At 43.0% G+C, this 19,204-nt stretch overlaps 1 protein-coding gene across 2 annotated transcripts in view; it reads right to left on the reverse strand.

Annotated features, from left to right (window-relative positions):
- Positions 1-2,171: 2,171 nt before the first annotated feature.
- Positions 2,172-19,204, reverse strand: part of polm (polymerase (DNA directed), mu) — a 45,136-nt gene continuing 28,103 nt past the window's right edge. For both annotated transcript variants that reach the window (XM_034192648.1, XM_034192647.1), the window contains 4 exons: positions 11,493-11,595; positions 5,271-5,711; positions 3,392-3,475; positions 2,172-3,242 (listed from right to left, as the gene is read on the reverse strand). In XM_034192648.1, the coding sequence (XP_034048539.1) occupies positions 3,156-3,242; positions 3,392-3,475; positions 5,271-5,711; positions 11,493-11,595 (715 nt within the window). In that variant the 3' untranslated portion in view covers positions 2,172-3,155. The remainder of the gene's footprint in view (positions 3,243-3,391; positions 3,476-5,270; positions 5,712-11,492; positions 11,596-19,204) is intronic.

Here is a 19,204-nt window from a genome sequence, read left to right on the forward strand (position 1 = left end):
ACTCTGAGTAGAGCCGCTGCTTCTTTGCATCGAAAAGAGCTAGCTAAAGTGGTTCAGATATCTGGTGAGGATGCTGTCATCCTAGGGAGGTCTTCCAGGCAAGTCCAACTGGGAGAAGATCCAGGACATGCTAGAGGGATTGTATCTCCAAGATGGCTTGGGAACACCTGAGTATCTCCTGAGAAAAGCTAAAGGATTTGGTAGAGGATAGGGAAGTATAGGATGAGCTGTTTTCTTGAATGCCACCATGACCCTGACCAAGATAAGTAGCAGAAAATGAATAAAACACATGAGATATGTCCTGAAGGACAGTAGCTGCTACTGTGGAGTCCTGGGACCTCAATTATCTACCATTCATATGCAGATTTGTGTTGAAATATGAACATTTTGACAAAAAGTATGGAGTTTATCAACTTGTACTACTTAGACTCAGGAATGTGTGTAAATATACACACAGCATCTAGTGGTAGAACAAGGAAACTGCAACAAGAAAGTTCTGCTGCTTCACAGCATACAACCTCATCTACATACAAGATCTGTCCAAAAAGTATTGGACCTTTTTATTTTTTTCAAAAACCATATGGATTTGAATGACGTGTGATTGCATCAGCCAAGCTTGAACCTTCGTGCGCATGCGTGAGTTTTTTTCACGCCTGTCGGTTGCGTCATTCACCTGTGAGCACGCTTTGTGTGAGCACTGGTCCACCCCTCTCGTCGTTTTTTTATTGCGAATAAATGTCTGAACGATTTGGAGCTTTGCTGCATCGATTTTTTTGAGAAACTGTGAGAGACCTCCAGGTGGACACCGTTCGGAAAATTCAGATGGCTTTCAGCGATGATTTTATGGGGATTACACAGATTAAGGAGTGATCCAGACGGTTTAAAGACCGCCCACAGCGTCAGAGCGCACCGCGCTCCAAGCGCCAATCGACAGGCTGAAACAACCAGATTATTTCCAACGTGAAGGCTTTGTTGATCCGGGACGTCGTCTGACTTACACAAAAATGGCAGGAGACGTGGACATCAGCACTTTTTCGGCACATTCCACTGTTAAAGGAGTTTTTTTTTCCATGGAAAGAGAAGCGGAGGATTGCGCCACCGTGCCGCTCATGGTGCGGCACAAAACCACCTCTGTGTTGGTCTCACAGGATGGCTTTCAGGTGGCTTTCAGACGGCTTTCGGTGGCTTTTCAGTCGTGTGACTATCCGAGAAATTGTGGATTAGCTGGATATGCCCCAACATGTCCTGTGAGGCTTCATCACGGCGTTGCTTTGCGCCATGCTGCTCCGCTGCGACACGCGGAATTCCTCCGCTCCTCTTTCCATGACAAAAACTCCTGTAACAGTGGAATGTGCCGTTCATTTCTAAACTGGACGCTGTGTTTTATCCGGGACGTCCTCTGACTAGCACAGGAATTGCGGAACACTTGGACATCAGCACTTTTTCATCACATTGAGACAGACGTGCGGAGGAATTCCGCGCGTCGCAACGCCATGATGAAGCCTCACAGGACATGTTTTGGCATGTCCAGGCTCATCCACAATTTCTCGGTTAGTCACAAGACTGAAAAACCACCGACAGCTGTCTGAAATCCATCTGAAAGCCATCCTGTGAGACCAACACGGAGGTGGTTTTGTGCCGTGCCATGAACGGCTCTGTGGCGCATCCCTCCACTTCTCTGTCCATGAAAAAAATCTCCTGTAACAGTGGAATGTGCCGAAAAAGTGCTGATGTCCACGCCTTCTGCCATTTTTGTGTAAGTCAGACGACGTCCTGGATCAACAAAGCCTTCACGTTGGAAATGATCTGGTTGTTTCAGCCTGTCGATCGGCGCTCGGAGTAATCCTCATAAAATGGTCGCTGAAAGCCATCTGAATTTTCCGAGTGGTGTCCACCTGGAGGTCTCTCACAGTTTCTGGAAAAAATTGATGCAGCAAAGCTCCAAATCGTTCAGACATTTATTCGCAATAAAAATCCAATGAGAGAGGTGGCCCAGTGCTCACACAAAGCCTGCTCACAGGCGAATGACGCAACCGACAGGCGTGAAAAAACTCAGGCATGCGCACGAAGGTTCAAGCTTGTCTGACGCAATCACACGTGATTCAAATCCATATGGTTTTTGAAAAAAATAAAAAGGTCCGATACTTTTCTAACAGACCTCGTATGTTCACTGAATTAATAACTACACCATCAGTAATTATGTTGAGTTAGAAACAGACATGTAGCCTCATTGGTGTCAAAACCTACAAAAGACACTTGCATGAAATAAACAGCAGTTTTTGACCCCTTCATTTAAATAAAGAGCAAACAACAACCTTGACCTTCAACATGCCCCTCGATCTCCGCCTGTTGCTAAAAAGCATGAATCAAATCAATTCCCTCCTGATATTTTATATTAAAAATGGGCCCACGTTACTTTTGCTACTGAAATTTCATTTAGAGAGATTTTACAAGGTTTGGCAACTCTGAGGCTGACAAGAAGAGACATAAAATCACAGCTCTCTGAGTAATCGAAATTAATTAAAACCCTTTGTTTCGATAAACCAAAGAGAAAGAGAGGAAGGAAACTATAACTAAAATTACAAATGTGTTAAAGTTTGTTTTTTGTTTTCACACCCCCAAATGTAACTGCAACAGTACTCAATGCCAACACTTGATTCACTTCAAAATTCATCTGTATATCTCCAAAGAAAAAACATTGTGGACAACTGCTGACATTTACACAGACCCTGATTTGAGCCAGAAAAAGTAGGCCCAGATCAGCGCACATGGAACCAATGTGAGCGGATCTTGAGCTAAAGTCACATCCCAAATATCTTTGCTCTGAGTGCTTGGTGCTGAGTTACTGCGTGGTTATGAATATGGGTCCATGTGCACACAAACAGGTGCAGCGTGCAGCAGGGCAGCTATAGCACATGCCCAACGTGTCCCCTTTAAGTCAGTGATTCTGAATTTCACTTTAAATGAACATTATGAACAACTTGCCCGTCACTGTGCAGACGTTTGCTACACTTAGGCTTAAAATTACAGTGTATTTCACAAAATCTTACATTTCAAACCTGTGTGCAAACAGGCATCTTTCAGTGTTTTTGACTTTTACCCGGCTGAAACAATCCAATGAAAGGCAAAAGTCTTTGAACAGACTCAGGGTCGGATCAGGCATTTCTCTCCGTCGGTGTAATGTAGTCCAGACCGAGATAAGCAAATATCTCCTCCTCTGACGTCACTCTGAGATACTGATTCTGTGTGAGAGACAAACAGAAGAGAACACACTAAGAATGGAAGGAAAACACCATATTTCATCTTGGATCAAATATCGCTGGACAGCACACGGAAGTTTTCACACATTTCTGCTCTGAGAAAAAAACTGCAGACACGTGTCTGCGTGTACCTTTTTGTTATCATACAGCGCATGGCTGCTCAGAGACATGTTCTTCTCATGCCCTGCCCAACGACGAAGCTCCCTCTCAAACAGCTGCAGACACAGTGGATAATAACGGTTCAAGTTTGGCCAATGAAGGCAACAACTCAGATCAAAGGCTTTGTTCAGACTGACAGTTCAAATCAGATTTATTGTATATCTGATCTCACAAATGTCTGTCCCCATTATACAGCCGGTAAATTAAGTATTTAACACGTTGCCATTTTTCTCAGTAAATATATTTCTAAAGGTGCTACTGAGATGGAATTTTCACCAGATGTCAGAAACAACCAAAATTATCTGCACCTACAAAGAAATCAAATCATAGATGTCCATAAATTAAGTTATGTGTAATAAAATAGAATGACACATGGAAAAAGTATTGAGCACACTTACTGATATTTATTTAATACTTTGTACAAAAGTCTTTGTTGGTAATGAAGTTTCAAGATGCCTCCTGTGTGTAGAAACTAGTCACATGCACTGGTCAGGTGTGATTTTGGTCCATTCTTCCACACAAACAGTCTTCAAATCTTGAAGGATCTGTGAACCTCTTCTGTAAACTCTGATCTTTTAGTTCTTTCCATAGATTTTCTGTTGGATTCCAGATTGCACTATTCTAGCAGCTTTATTTTCATTCTCTGAAACTTATAGTTTCATTGTCTGTGTGTTTGGGATCATTGTCTTGATGAAATGTTCATCCTCGTTTCATCTTCATCATCCTGGAAGATTTTCATCAAGAATGTCTCGGTACATTTTTCCATTCATCCTTCCTTCAATTATATGATGTTTATCAGTGTTGCCTGCTGATAAACAGCCCCACACCGTGATGTTCCACCTCCAAACTTCACTGTTGGTCTGGTGTTTTTGGGCTGATGTGCAGTGATATTTATGGTGTGTATTATGGCATCCAAAGAGTTCAGGTCTGGTCTCATCTGTCCAGACTGTAGTCTTCCAGTATTTCACAGGCTTGTCTAAATGTTGTGCAGCAAACGTTATAACAAGCTTCAACATGCTTTTTCTTCAGTATTTTAGTCTTGTGTGGTGAGCGTGCACACAGGCCGTGGTGGTTGAATGCATTATTCTTTGCTTTTAAGCAATTATATCTGCTAATTCCAGATCTTTCTAAAGTTCTCCACAAGTGGTCCTTGGCTCTTGGACAACTCGTCTGATAACTCTTTTCACTCCTCTGTCAATAATCCTGTGAGGAGCACCTGGGCGTGGCCAGTTTATGGTCAAATGATGTTATTTCCATTTTCAGATTATGGCCCCACAGTGCTCACTGGAACACTCAGAAGTTTAGAAATCCTTCTGTAACTGATGCCATCAGCATGTTTTGCAACAATAAGGTTGCAAAGATATTGAGAGCTCTTTGCTTTTACCCGTCATGAGATATTTCTTGTGTGACACATTGGTAATGAGACACCTTTTAATAGGTCATCAGTTGGGACTAAACCAGACAAGGGGCAGGACTGCTTTCTAATTACTGATAAATTTCAGCGGGTGTCTTGGCTTTCCAAGCCTTTTTGCACCTCCCTTCCATCAGGTGTTCAACTTTTTTTCCCCTGTGTCATTTCACATTATTAACCATAACCAGAAGTGTCAAATCCGGCTTCAGAAAGTAAAAACCCTCCCATGTGTTGCTTCCACCTGTGCACCTAAAACAAGTGATCTGGGCATATTGACCAAAACCAATTTGCAAAAGTCATATGAATGAGGCTTGAAACTGACTGGGGGGATTTCATATGACTTTTGACTGTTCAGACTTGAAAAATAGAATCAGATTCAAAACAGACACGCACATAAACTGGATTTTTACTTGTCATCTGAACCAGGCCTAAGAGGTCACCTTGGATCCTGTCCAGCCCAGCAGAGCAAAAGCAAACTGGCTGATTGGAGACACCACCAGGTCCACTCTCACAGCTCTCCAAGCTTTGTATCCAGCAGCTTGTGTCTCCTCAGCCTCTGCTCCTTCATGTTGACAAGGAACACTTTGGTCACATTTTGTCTCACTGGATGGATGCGGATGTGAGGCTGCACCTGCATGTATGTACTGGTGAGACTCCTGAAGGCTTCCCTTCAGATGTGCATCACATTCAGCACAGCGCGCCTCCTGCACAGTTACAGCTTTGGATGCACACGCCTGCTCTGCTCCGTGATTCTGCTGCTTGGCCAGTTTGAAAATGGAGAGACACCTCTCAGAGCGGTCCATGTTGGAAGCAGGGCGACCAGGGCCGTTAGTTGACTGGAGGTACAAGTTTCTTGTAGTTTTCTGGTACAAAAGAAAGCCCTAGAGAGAGCGAGAGAGAGAAACTATTGAAAAGAGCACTAAGGGTCTAAGCAGATTTGTGACTAACAGTTGTCACTCAAAGACAGATACGCAATCGTGAGCCGTACCCACAAACATATTCAGGATACAAAGGCTTCTTTTCATTACAGTGGTGTGAAAAAGTGTTTGCTCCCTTGAGCTTTTACATGTTGGAAATTTTTTTTTTAGGAAAAGAGCGAGCTTATTATTTACAAGCATAGGGGGGCTGGACCTCCAGATCCTGTCACATTTCTAAATAATAATAATAATAATAAACTTTATTTATAAAGCACCTTACATTTGACAAGCAAATCTCAAGGTGCTACCATAAAAATACAACAAAATAAACTGCTGATTTATGCGACAAGATGTACAATTCAACAGAATACCGGCTGTGCGCTGTTAGCTATTAGCTGAGAGCAAGAGAAAGTCGCGTACTACCACTGCTGCCGAAATGGGTGAATTGAAGCTACCATACAAAAGTACTGATGTGGATTCTGATCCAGAATTACTGTTTCACATTTGATGGATTACTCCGCACCCTGACCGCTGCTGGAGCAATGCTGCCTCACGGTAAGCCTGGCCGACCGAATTACCTACAGAAAAATAAACCGTGCAAACGACAGAATTGGATTAGAATTGCAAATATCCGTTGTACCGGCTCCGCTAAAGCGTCACCAGTAAAGCTCAATTTGCAAACATATAACCAGCATGAACGTCCGCAAATCATCAGACTCAACAGGGTTATTCCCTGATTGATAAGATGTGAAATAGGGATAATGATGTTGTAAGTAAAGTCAGCAATATAGGCCTTTTAGGCTCCCATTCTGTAACTGGTGTTAACAGGAGATACCTTTTGAATAAATTTCAGTGTGATATTTGTAATATTTGTGGCTCTTGGCAGCATCATTTTGACAAAGAGGTTTTCAGAGTTGCACAATAAATTATAGAAACCTGCAATGGGAGGTAACTGTGTGGTAAATCTGCTCAGCGAGCAAGAATGCATGGTTATAATTATACACCTGTGTACTGGGTAAAGGTCTGGTGCTTTTAATATATATAACATTATTTTTTTCTGTGTTTTATTCTATTTGTTGTACAACTTTGTTTTTAAACGTTTGTCAATAAACAAAATACATACATGTAGTTCTGGACTGGATGATTTAGGAAGCACCCCTAAAAATGTGATTGCAGACACGGTTTTTGATGCGGGCGAAGTGGGCAGCCGCCCGGGGCGCATTTTTTTCATGACCCACAGGGGGCGGCACAAACACTTAAGAAAAAATAAATAATCATAATCTACATCGCAAAGCAGTAATTATATCACTGTGTGGGGATTGCAATTAGCAAATTGGCGCCCCCTCCCTGCAGCTGTGGGCGCCCTGCTTGCTAAGCTGCACAGAACAGAACCAGTGTAAAAGGTTCAGCGGTTCTTTTCTGCAGTTGTCCCCTGGGACAGACACTCTGCTCCGCTTTGACTCTGGACGGATCATCCTGCGGTGCTCCCGTTTCTCCGCTGTTCCGCTCAGCAGGATCCTGCTGTCCGGTGGCAAAGTCCACTTAGGACGCAGCACAGAACCAGAACTAACAGGCGTTTGAAAGCGAACAGGCAGAGTGTAAGAACGGGTTCGAATTTCTCCAGATAGGACAAACTGCACACTCGTGGAAAAAAGTTTGCAGAAGGAGAGTCTGCTTGAGGGTTTAGAAATTGAGCTGCGTTCACATTGCGAGCTGAAGTGATTTGAATAATTAATTGTTTTGTATTTTAAAGTATATTCTGCTTAATATTTAAAAAAAACTGAGGCATGTTGGGCCGGTTTACAGAACTAGATTAGGTGAATGAGTGTGAATGTGCCAAATCAAATTATTTGATGTGAGATTTGGGCTCCTTACCGTTTTATGAGCCGTCTGAACACGTCAAGTTTAATTTATGTTTGTCCTGTTACTTTGTGTTTGTGTTCAGAGATCAGATTCAGGTCTGATTTCATTCTGCTTTCTATGTCATCACTGGTCATGTGACGGCTATGAGATCAGATAACGGTCACTTACAAACAGGAAAAAACAAAACAAAAGACTCAGGAACCAAAAACAACAAGGACTCAGAAATGGACGGACTGTCATCAGAAACCGTAACCATGAAACCAGGACCAGAAGGAAAGTCAAAGTCAGCACTGCAGAATCACTGACATCTACAACAGGCGTCTGTCTGCATACGTCACAAATGTCCAACAAAAGACATAAATCTAAGATTGATCCACATAGTCAAACAAGATGATCCTTCTGGTGCTACACCAGAGTCAATATGACTGACGGTTGACAACAGATATAAATAAGTAAGAAAATGGTGAGACCACTTTAAACCTTTAAAAATGCAAAACTGTTTTAGGTGGTTTTACAAATTAATAAAGATTAACAGTGCATCTAATGACAGACATTTAGCATGTGAGGGCGTTTATTCAAACTTGCAATTCGTGGATGTTTTGTATAAGAGTAATATTGTAGCCTGCAGTCTTTTGATGTCAATTGCAATTTCAGGGGCACTTCTAAAATATTAAAAATAATAATAAATAAGAAAAAATGACTGTGCAAAATTTTGACCTTTTTGGGGGGGGGGGGGGGGTCACCTGGGGAGTAATTCAGTGTAGAACTGCCACTGTGTGGTTGCGTCACTTTTTCCAGTCCCACAAGGCACCTCAAAACAAGAAGTAGCTCCTGAACACTCCTGAAAAGGGAGTTTTTCCTTCCCACTGTAGCCAAGTGCTTGCTCACAGGGGGTCGTTTTGACCGTTGGGGTTTTACATAATTATTGTATGGCCTTGCCTTACAATATAAGGCGCCTTGGGGCAACTGTTTGTTGTGATTTGGCACTATATAAAAAAAATGGATTGATTGATTGAACCTGTGAGGACACCTAAGAGCTGCTCATCGTCAGCCACATGTGGTGCCACAAGTTTTAAGGAAAACAAGGTGAGAAGCTTCTAAAATATATATGAACAGGCTTGTCTGAGAGCGTTTTGATGGTGTTGGTGTTACATACATACATACAATGCTCAATGCCTGCATGGAAACCAGCGACTTAGGTGCATTAGTTGGTGTAGACAGTTTACTGACCTTGGCTTTGGACAATGCTGTGATCCTTGTGGAATCAAGAGATATTATGAGTGAGGAATCAGAGTGTTTGGGTTTGTCATTGTCCTAGATCAGGGGTGGGCAACTTGTTCCAGAAAGGGCCAACAGGGTGCAGGTTTTCTTTGCAGCCACTGACTCCACCAGATGATTTCACTGATTAACTGATTCCATCTGCTCAAAGTGATATTAATCACTCTTGGCCCTTTCTGCAACAAGTTGCCCACCCCTGTCCTAGATCAAGACTAAGATTCAGGCTTTTAATGACTTCCTGGACTTGCCATCAGAAATGTATCTGTATGAGGTGAAAAGTGTTGAATCTGTAGAAACATTCACTTAGCGCCGCAATGACATGTCTGTGTCCTCAGTGTTTGAAAATGAGAGATGCCTGGGAAGAACTCATGAAGTCATGTGTTTACTGGACAGACGTGTGATGCTGATATCTTTTCAGGAGACCAAAGGTCCATGTCTTGAAGGTCCTGGTGCTGCCTGTCTTACTGTATGGTTGTGAGACTTTGATGCTCACCAATGACTTTAGGTGACAACTGGATATCTTTGGTACAAGGTGTCTTGGGAGGAATCTTGAGTACCGCTGGAATGACTTCTTGTCAAAGGAGTGGTTACTTACACCTCTATTCCACAGGGCATCATCCTATTACAATCCCCCATGATCTAGAAAAAGTGCTAAAATGGGAAGAAATGGCTAATCCAGCATGCCTCCTATCAGGCTGGCTTATAAGCTGCAGACCTGGCAACCTGCTTGAAAATTAAACTAAAGCTGGTCCGGCTGTGTTCTCAGTCAGAACGGCAACAAACCCTGCTTTTGCTTCAGATTTTTACCTCGATGGAACATAATCAAACACATTTCATGCTGTACTCACTAGGACTACCCCGTTTAAAGATGTCTGAACATGACTGAAGCTGTTAAGACTACAAACACCCAGAAGTGACCACATAATGATGCCAAACTGGCAAACAGAGATGACATTTTTGAACAGCTTGAAAATTTCACGGTTTTGATTTCAAAACTGGTGCAGATGATGGCCATAACTACTCCGTATACCAAGTTTATTTCCTCTATATCTTCCTCCAGTTTATCTGTCTTCCTAGGTGGTGCCATGTTAAGTAAGGTTCAGTACTGACCACTATTAATCATAAAACAGTTCTCTCTCATAGTCTCCCTCACCACAAGTCCGGTCGCCACACACCGACCTGCCCCGATGTTACTTGGATATAGCCGCCGCCAGCCTCGGATGTAGCCATCGCCAGCCCCGGATGTAACAGACGCCGCGGGCCTGGATGGTTCGCCTCCTCCGCCGACGCCACGGGCCTGGATGGTTCGCCTCCTCCGCCGACGCCACGGGCCTGGATGGTTCGCCTCCTCCGCCGACGCCACGGGCCTGGATGGTTCGCCTCCTCCGCCGACGCCACGGGCCTGGATGGTTCGCCTCCTCCGCCGACACCACGGGCCTGGATGGTTCGCCTCTGTTGATGCCGCAGGCCTGGATGGTTCGTCTCCGCCAACGCCGCGGACCTGGATGGTACGCCGCCGGCCTGGGTAGGTCGCCGTTAGCTTCGCGGCTAATCCGATCTTTACTTTCCTTACTTTCTTACTGATTTCTTACTTACTGTTACTGTTTTAAGCAGAAACTCAGCAAAATTCTGTGACACACTTCGGATTGGCCACTTTGCCGGAAATAACGTGACTCCGCCGTTCACTCAGCTCCCAACATTGCCATCTCAAGTTTGAAGTTTGTTCAAGACTGACAAAAGATGAATCAAGGCATGACTGTAATGCTTCAAAATGCACCTCGATTTGCTATTCGGGATGAAATGGAAGGGAACGGCACTCTGTGGAATAGGGACATTAGGGAGAATAAGATAAAGAGCATCACTTATGTCCTAAGGGAATGTCACTTATGACAATTTATCCATATGGCACATCTGTCTGTGCATGATCCAATACGTAGCTGCCTCGGTGTTGAGGACCCTTGTGGCTGAAGAAGGCCTGGGACACACCCACACATCACCTGGCTGTGGCAGATAGATGCTTATTTTGGGGAGGTGTGGCTGGACCAGGACACAAGACCGTTCTGTAGTGTGGTGGATGTGGCAACATGCGGAACCAGTGCATGCTCCTAGACCTGACCCTGACCCAATCTCCAAACACAGAGTAGGGTTTATTTCATTAAACCAGCTGTCTTAAGTGTTTTAATGCTGTTGTTTTGTTGTTGCAGATGTTAAAACGTTTCCTGCTGCACATCACAAGGGGGCATTTATGAAGTTACAGTTGATGCCTTCTTTTTCTGAAAGTGCTTCATAAAAAGGCATTTTGATATTCATTTACTGTTACTGCCCAACACCATGTGGCCCTTAAGGAGTTCTCTCTTTTCCTGCTCTCACCAGCTTTATGAGGAGGTTTTAGTGGAACCTCTTACTGAAGATCTTCTTTGTAAGTTGGGGAAACTCCTAACGGTAAGAAGAGATGTTTTGTGACTATACCCAGACTCATGAATTACAGTGACAACACAGGCAAGAAAAATGTTCTAAGAATCCTTGACAGTGACACAGACTTCACAGAAACCATCCATGAAAGACCAACCAACAGCACCTGAATGTGTCATTTATGTTACTTACCCGTGATTCCAACCAGGAGATCACTTTATGCATTAGCCCCTCCTCTCGGCCCTCCTCCGGGTGAGTTATCAGGAAGTCAACATCGTGGCCGGTCAGCTTCCCTCTGAAAAGTGCCAGAGTTCATCCATGTGATGTCAATCATTTTAGGCTTGCAGAGGACAATCAACTGAGTTTCACTGGTAATACAAAGTACATTTCTAAAAAGTGTTGGCAGCACATGCACCTCGTAAAAAACTGAATATTTAAGGTAAAACAGGACATTCTCCAGATTTTTTGTAAAGAAGCAGCTGAAAGCTGGAAGGCATACACAGTACTACAACCCCAATTCCAATGAAATTGGGACATTATGTGAAATGGAAATAAAAACAGAATACAATGATTTGCAAATCCTCTTCAACCTATATTCAACTAAATACACCACAAAGACAAGATATTTAATGTTCAAACTGATAAACTTTATTGTTTTTGTGAACATATTTTCTCATTTTAAATGGATGCCTGCAACACGTTTCAAAAAAATTGACAGAGTAACAAAAGACTGGGAAAGTTGATGAATGCTCAAAGAACACCTGTTTGTAAACAGGTGAGTGTCATGACTGTGTATAAAAGGAGCATCCCCAAAAGGTTCAGCCATTTACAAGCAAAGATGGGGTGACGATCACCACTTTGTGAACAACTGTGTGAAAATAGTCCAACAGTTTAAGAACAATGTTTCTCAACATTCAATTGCAAGGAATTTAGGGATTCCATCATCTACAGTCCATAATATAATCAGAAGAGTCAGAGAATCTGGAGAACTTTCTACACGTAAGCGACAAGGCCGAAAACCAACATTGAATGGCCGTGACCTTTGATCCCTCAGGCGGCACTGCATTAAAAACTGACACTGTGTAAGGGATCTTACCGTGTGGGCTCAGGAACACTTCAGAACACCATTGTCAGCTAACACAGTTCGCTGCTACATCTACAAGTGCAAGTTAAAACTCTACCATGCAAAGTGAAAGCCAAACATCAACAACATCCAGAAAAGCTGCCGCCTTCTCTGGGCCCGAGCTCATTTGAAATGGACAGACACAAAGTAGAAAAGTGTGCTGTGGTCTGATGAGTCCACATTTCAAATTGTTTTTGTAAATCGTGGATGTCGTGTCCTCCAGACGGCACCATCAATGTTGAAAGGTGCATCCAGGTTTTGGAGCAACACATGCTGCCATCCAAGCAACGTCTTTTTCAGGGACGTCCCTGCTTATTTCAGCAAGACAATGCCAAGCCACATTCTGCACGTGTTACAACAGCGTGGCTTCGTAGTAAAAGAGTGCGGGTACTAGACTGGCCTGCCTGCAGTGCAGACCTGTCGCCCATTGAAAATGTGTGGCGCATTATGAAGCGCAAAATGCGACAACGGAGACCCCGGACTGTTGAACAACTGAAGTCGTACATCAAGCAAGAATGGGAAAGAATTCCACCTACAAAGCTTCAACAATTAGTGTCCTCAGTTCCCAAACGCTTATTGAGTGTTGTCAGAAGGAAAAGTGATGTAACACAGTGGGAAACATACCACTGTCCCAGCTTTTTTGAAATGTGTTGCAGGCATCCATTTCAAAATGAGCAAATAATTGCACAAAAACAAAGTTTATCAGTTTGAACATTAAATATCTTGTCTTTGTGGTGTATTCAATTGAATATAGGTTGAAGAGGATTTGAAAATCATTGGATTCTGTTTTTATTTACATTTCAGACAACATCCCAACTTCACTGGAATTGGTGATGTAGAGCTTAAAGAAAATCAGATGTATTTTCAAAGTTAGGATTCAACCCTGAAGAACTGTTTTGTTATGCTGTAGAGAGCAGGTAGGTTAATGGGATAGGAGCTGTGCTACTGATATGTAGACCTGCGTTTGATTCCTGGTCACGCTACCCGTCTGTGACCTTGGACAACACACTTCATCTACACTGTCCGCCCAGCTGCAAAGGCATATGGTAAATGGCAGAGGTGGAACAAAGTCACCTTCAAGTCACTCTCAGGTCATGAATCAGCAAGTCTCAAGTCATAATGACCACCAAGTGTTTGCTAGCTGACTTGACACTTGACTTGGGGCTTGCTGATTCATGACTTGAGAATGACTTCATCCTACCTCTGGTAAATGGTGCACATTTACCTACCAAAGTCATCAAAGCAATTACTTGGCAGTGGTCCAAAATTTACAGCATCCATGTGATGTTTCTTAGCATGTTCATGATCTGATGTTGCTTATGAGCTGTATAGTATCTACATCTCAGGTGATTTTAGGATGTAAAGGTCTTAGAAATGATTTAGTGCCACTTGATTGCACTAAAGCACCAACAACTCACAACAAAATTGTGGCTTCCCTTTGGCTACTCCAACACCTCCTCCCTCCTCCCAGGCTGCCAGTCTATCACATGACTGACACATCTAGGCAAAGAAAGTCAATCCAGCTCTTACTCACACCTACAGTCAATTTGGGGTCACCGGTTCACCTAAGCTGCATGTCTTTGGAAGTGGGATGAAGCCAGAGCACCCAGAGGGAGCCCACACAAATGCAGGGCAAACACGAAAACTCCACACAGAAAGGTCCAAGTCAGAAGCGAACCTGGGACCATCTCACTGTGAGGCAACAGTTCTCAAATATGATGTATAAAAAAACAACAGCAGCAGCAACAACAACAGTCCAATTATCTCCCCTTAAAGATGACAGACTAGAATTATTTTGCTCCATTCACTTCTTTGTATAATGTGAGAACATTGTGTGATACTTCATTGAAATCTATCAACCCATTTAGGCAAAGTTGTGTTTACAAGTTATGGCCCTACAAGGTGATTCCAGTATTACACCCCCCGCCCCCAAGATTTTCTTTGCAGGGGGTAGAACGCCGGATTTTCCGGACAATACGTTATGTTTTGGGGGTTTTTTTTGTTGTTTGTTTGTTTTTTTATTGTTTTGATGGTCCTTCAAAATATATTTCATGTGACTTATGATTTATAAATAAATTATGCATAAATAATGTGCAAATTAAATTCTTTTTTGCTTCATGAAGCAGGTATAGATTTAAAACATAAATGCAATAAATAAATGCGATTTATAGACCTATAAGACTAGTACATGATGTTTTCCTCTTTATGATGCATTTTTGGAAAGATGCTATGAATGCTCCAGTGTGACATATACAGTGGTGTCCCTTGATCTTTTCTTCTTCTTTGTCTTCTTTCGGCTGCTCCCATTAGTGGGAGCCACAGCAGATCAATGGTTTCCATCTCACCCTGTCGTCTGTGTCTTCCTGCATGTCCTCCCTTAGCATGTCCATAAATCTCCTCTTTGTCCTCCTTCTTCTCCTCCTGCCTGGTGGCTCCATCCTCAGCATCCTTTTCCCTATATACCCTGGGTCCCTCCTCTGCACATGTCCAAACCATCTCAATCTCGCCTCTCTGACTATGTCTCCAAACCGTCCCACCTGAGCTGTCCCTCTGACATGTTCATTCCTAATCCTGTCCATCCTCGTCACTCCCGAAGACAATTACAACATCTTCAGCTCCGCCTCCTGTCTTTTTGTTAGTGTCACCGTCTCTAAGCCGTCCAACATAGCTGGTCTCACTACTGTTTTGTAAACTTTCTCCTTCACTCTTGCTGATATTCTTCAGTCACAAGTCCCTCCTGCCACCTTTCTCCACCCACTCCACCCTGCCTGCACTCTCTTCTTCACCTCTCTACCACACTCTCCATTACTTTGAACAGTTGACCCCAAATATTTAAACTCATCTACTTTCACCACTTCTACTCCTTGTAACTGCACTATTCCACTGGGCTCCCTCTCGTTCACACACATGTACTCAGTCTTGCTTCTACTGACTTTCATTCCCCTTCTCTCCAAAGCATATCTCCACCTCTCCAGACTAGACTCAACTTGCTCTCTACTCTCACTGCAGATCACAATGTCATCTGCAAACATCATAGTCCATGGAGACTCCTGTCTGATCTCATCCGTCAACCTGTCCATCACCACTGCAAACAAGAAAGGACTCAGAGCTGATCCTTGGTGTAATCCCACCTCCACCTTGAATGAGTGTCATTCCGACTGAGCATTTCACTGCTGTCACAATTTTCTTGTACATGTCCTGCACCACCATCATACTTCTCTGCCACTCCAGACTTCCTCATACAATACCACAACTCTTCTCTTGGCACCCTGTCATTAACTTTTTCTAAATCCACAAACACACAATGTAAGGCTGAATCTCAATTCTACCCCTTGGCCCCTCCCTTTACCCCTTCCCCTCCGTTTTGCGCGGGCATGAGAGACAGAGGGGTGTCTCAATTCTCTTTTTGGAGCGAGGCAGAGGGGTAGGCAGAGGGCTTCAAACCCCTTCAAATGGAGTGAATCTGGATGCACACTCCGTTTGGAGGGGTAGGAGGAGCTTACCGCTGTCTCCACAGCAACAAATATGGTGCCGAAAGAGCCGCACAAATGAGGCGGTTTTCATTACAAATTACACTGTTTAGAAAGTTATAACTTGCCAAAAAACTTTACAGGCAGTTGTCTCTGACAGTAACGTGTCTGCTGCTGGATGCATGTTGCGTATATTGTCGTTCTGAAGAATATCGTAACGTCGCTCATGCGCTGAGGCGTTATAATGCACATACCCACGAACGCTACGATAAGACACTTTTATATCTCACAACGGAGAAAATCATGATAAAGGATAAGCAGGTTAATTTGTATGTTCATAAATCTTTGGATAATAGCGCCCCCTGCTGTTGGATTTAAAGGTCTGTAACACGTGTGTGTATTTAGTAAACAAACAGGGAGCCCTGAACACACTCAACTCCTAATAAGAAAATGAGGCGGAAAATGAGAAGTTTCACCAATGGAAGTAAGTTGGAAAATATCTACACACACACGTACATGTGTAACACATAACCTGACGTCCTAACAGACTGTTATTATTTCTCAAGGAAATCTCTAAAGGAAATAGGGCTGGATGCAAAAAATAGGAGAATTTGAAAAAGAAATATCAGGTTAACAGAACTAGATGCAGCCCAGAACATGCATACGGGTGCTGGTCATATAATTAGAATATCAAGAAAAAGTGGATTTATTTCAGTCATTCCATTCAAAACATGAAACTTCATTATTCATTGCACAGACTGATATATTTCAAGTGTTTTATTTTAATTACTAATTAATTAATTACCAATCAATTAATTACTAATCAATCATTTAATTATTAATCAAACAATGTTATCAGTTATCAAGTTGTTCAAAGCCATATTCATTGGTAAAACAACTTGATAACGATTTTATCATATACCTATAAATGATAAATGCACGCAGGCGCGTGCTCTCCCTTCGCTCACTGCCTCCGGGGATACGGATGTGGGACCCAGGCGCTGCGCATCAAAACAGCGAGCGTAGTCTCTGGACCCGTTGCTGCATGCAGCTCGGCAAAGCAGACAGGGGGGCAGTGTGAGTGGCCTGCTGTGATGCTTACCGAGCCCGCAGACTCAGTAAGCGCATCGGAGGCAGTGAGAGCAATCGCCGTGATGCCAACCGGTGTCACGTACAAGTCTTTCCGCCTCGCTTAGGAAACAGCGCTTGGAACTTGAGGTGGATGGATGATGAAAGAAGCAAAACATCTTTGCAATTTATGTTGATATTTTGATGAATTTCTTCATTTACAGCAGCTTCATTAAACAAATGTACTCGAATGATTATCAGCACGACGGCGAGCTTACAGGCTAACCTCCGCTAACACAGAAGACAGTTGCCAGTTATGGCTTCTGAAACAAGGGAGAAAAAAAAAAAAGAAACAGCACAGTTCAGCTGAAGCATTAGTGCACGTACGTGACACCGGTGGGAAATACACACGTGGAAGAAGAGGTGAAGCTCTTAACAGACCGAATATTTTACATCCACTAATGCTTCAGCTGAACTGTGCTGTTTCTTTTTTTCTCCCTTGTTTCAACAAGTTGCACTTCGGTTGCCATGTTAACAAACAGTGAAGACAGCAGTTTGACACGGGCAGTTTTTTTTTCCTCCTAAGGTGGAGGGGTGTCTCAATTCATAGGGCTAGAGGCATACCCCTTCACCTTACCCCTTGTTTTAAAGGGGTAGCCGTAGGGGTAGGGCCAAGGGGAAGGGGGAGGGCTACAAAAGAGAATTGAGATTGAGGTAACTCTTTCTGACCTTCTCTGTACTTCTCCCGCTGTGTGTGGACACGTTCTCCTCCCCTTCTTCTTCGCCCAGCAGTAGCCCAATTTCCACCAGCACCCTGCTGGGCAACAGCACCGTGGCGGATGTTGTTAACCCGGGCCTCGACTGATCCAGTACGGAAATTTGATTCTTAGTCTGCATGGTTGGGGTGGCTTGTTTTATGCTGGATGCCCTTCCTGGCGCAACCCTTCTCATTTATCCAGGCTTGGGACTGGCACTCAGAATGTACTGGCTGCACACCCCATGTGGCCAAGTTGCCCCTCTTGAGCTTTTACATGTTAGAAATTTTTTAGGACATCAAAAACAAAACAAAAGGCTTTTATATTAAAATTTCTAAAATACTGCTTTTTAAACCCACAGTGAAAAGTAATCTTTACCTGAATTGAAAGAAATGAAAAAAATCTCAAAGCCAAAATGATGGTGTAAATAAGTGAGTGCCCCCTTTAGTATGACACATAAAAACAGTCACTTTTACATCCAGTTTTCTTTTCTTTGGACTTTATTTACATCAGTTACGAAGAAATACAAACAGTTTGGCACTCTATGGTAAATCTGTGTGGAGTAGACAGTTCTCAAAAACTGAAGGAGAAGAGTGAGGAAAGCCACCAAGACACCCAGACAACCCATAAGAAGTTATAGGCTTCTGTAGCTGTGATTGGAGAAATTGTGCACAGTGCATGTTTGCATTTTCCATCACCATTCATGCCTTCACAGTGGAGTTGCACAGAAAAGAATTGTCTTTCAATAAAACAGATCAAATCTATGCCTGAATCTTCGATGTGCCTTCTGGCAAATTGTAACTGAACTTTCAAGTGCTTTTTTTATGTTTTAAATAAAAACCTTCTCTATACCACTTCATCATGAATCTGTGTAACTAGTAAAACTCAAAACGTGCACAATCAATCAGCCGTATTACTTTGTCACTGTATGTAGGCCTCCTGGCCCATACTGTAAATTCTTAAATGAATTTGGTGTGTTCATCTCTAACTTGTCAACTAGTGCAGATAACATTCTGATCATTGGTGACTTTAACGTTCATATAAATAAGCCTTCTGATCCCCTCTGCGAATCATTTATGAAACTGTGGCTGCATTAGGATTTCGGCAATGCATTCAGGACTCGATGCACATTAGTGGATTTGGTTCTTGCACATGGTATTGCTGTCACAAATATTGACATCATGCTTCTTACATCAGTGGTCTCTGACCACTAACTTATTAAGTTTACAGTTTCACTGCCGTGTTTAGTGGAACAACAATCTTAAATATCAATATGGAGATGCATCAACTCCTCAACTAAGACTAAACTCGAAGCAAGACTGCCTGATGTCGTAGCGTCACATGTGGCAAATACCCAATCAGTAGACAGACTTGTAGACAGTTTAAACTCAGTGCTCAAAACTACACTTCACGTGATTGCATGATTGCGCCACCTTTGTTAAAACAGCGCCCCCCCAAAACACAGTCACCTTGGTTACCTGCGTGACC

The sequence above is a fragment of the Thalassophryne amazonica genome, chromosome 17 (genome assembly GCF_902500255.1).
Source record: "Thalassophryne amazonica chromosome 17, fThaAma1.1, whole genome shotgun sequence".
Taxonomy (NCBI): Eukaryota; Metazoa; Chordata; class Actinopteri; order Batrachoidiformes; family Batrachoididae; genus Thalassophryne; species Thalassophryne amazonica.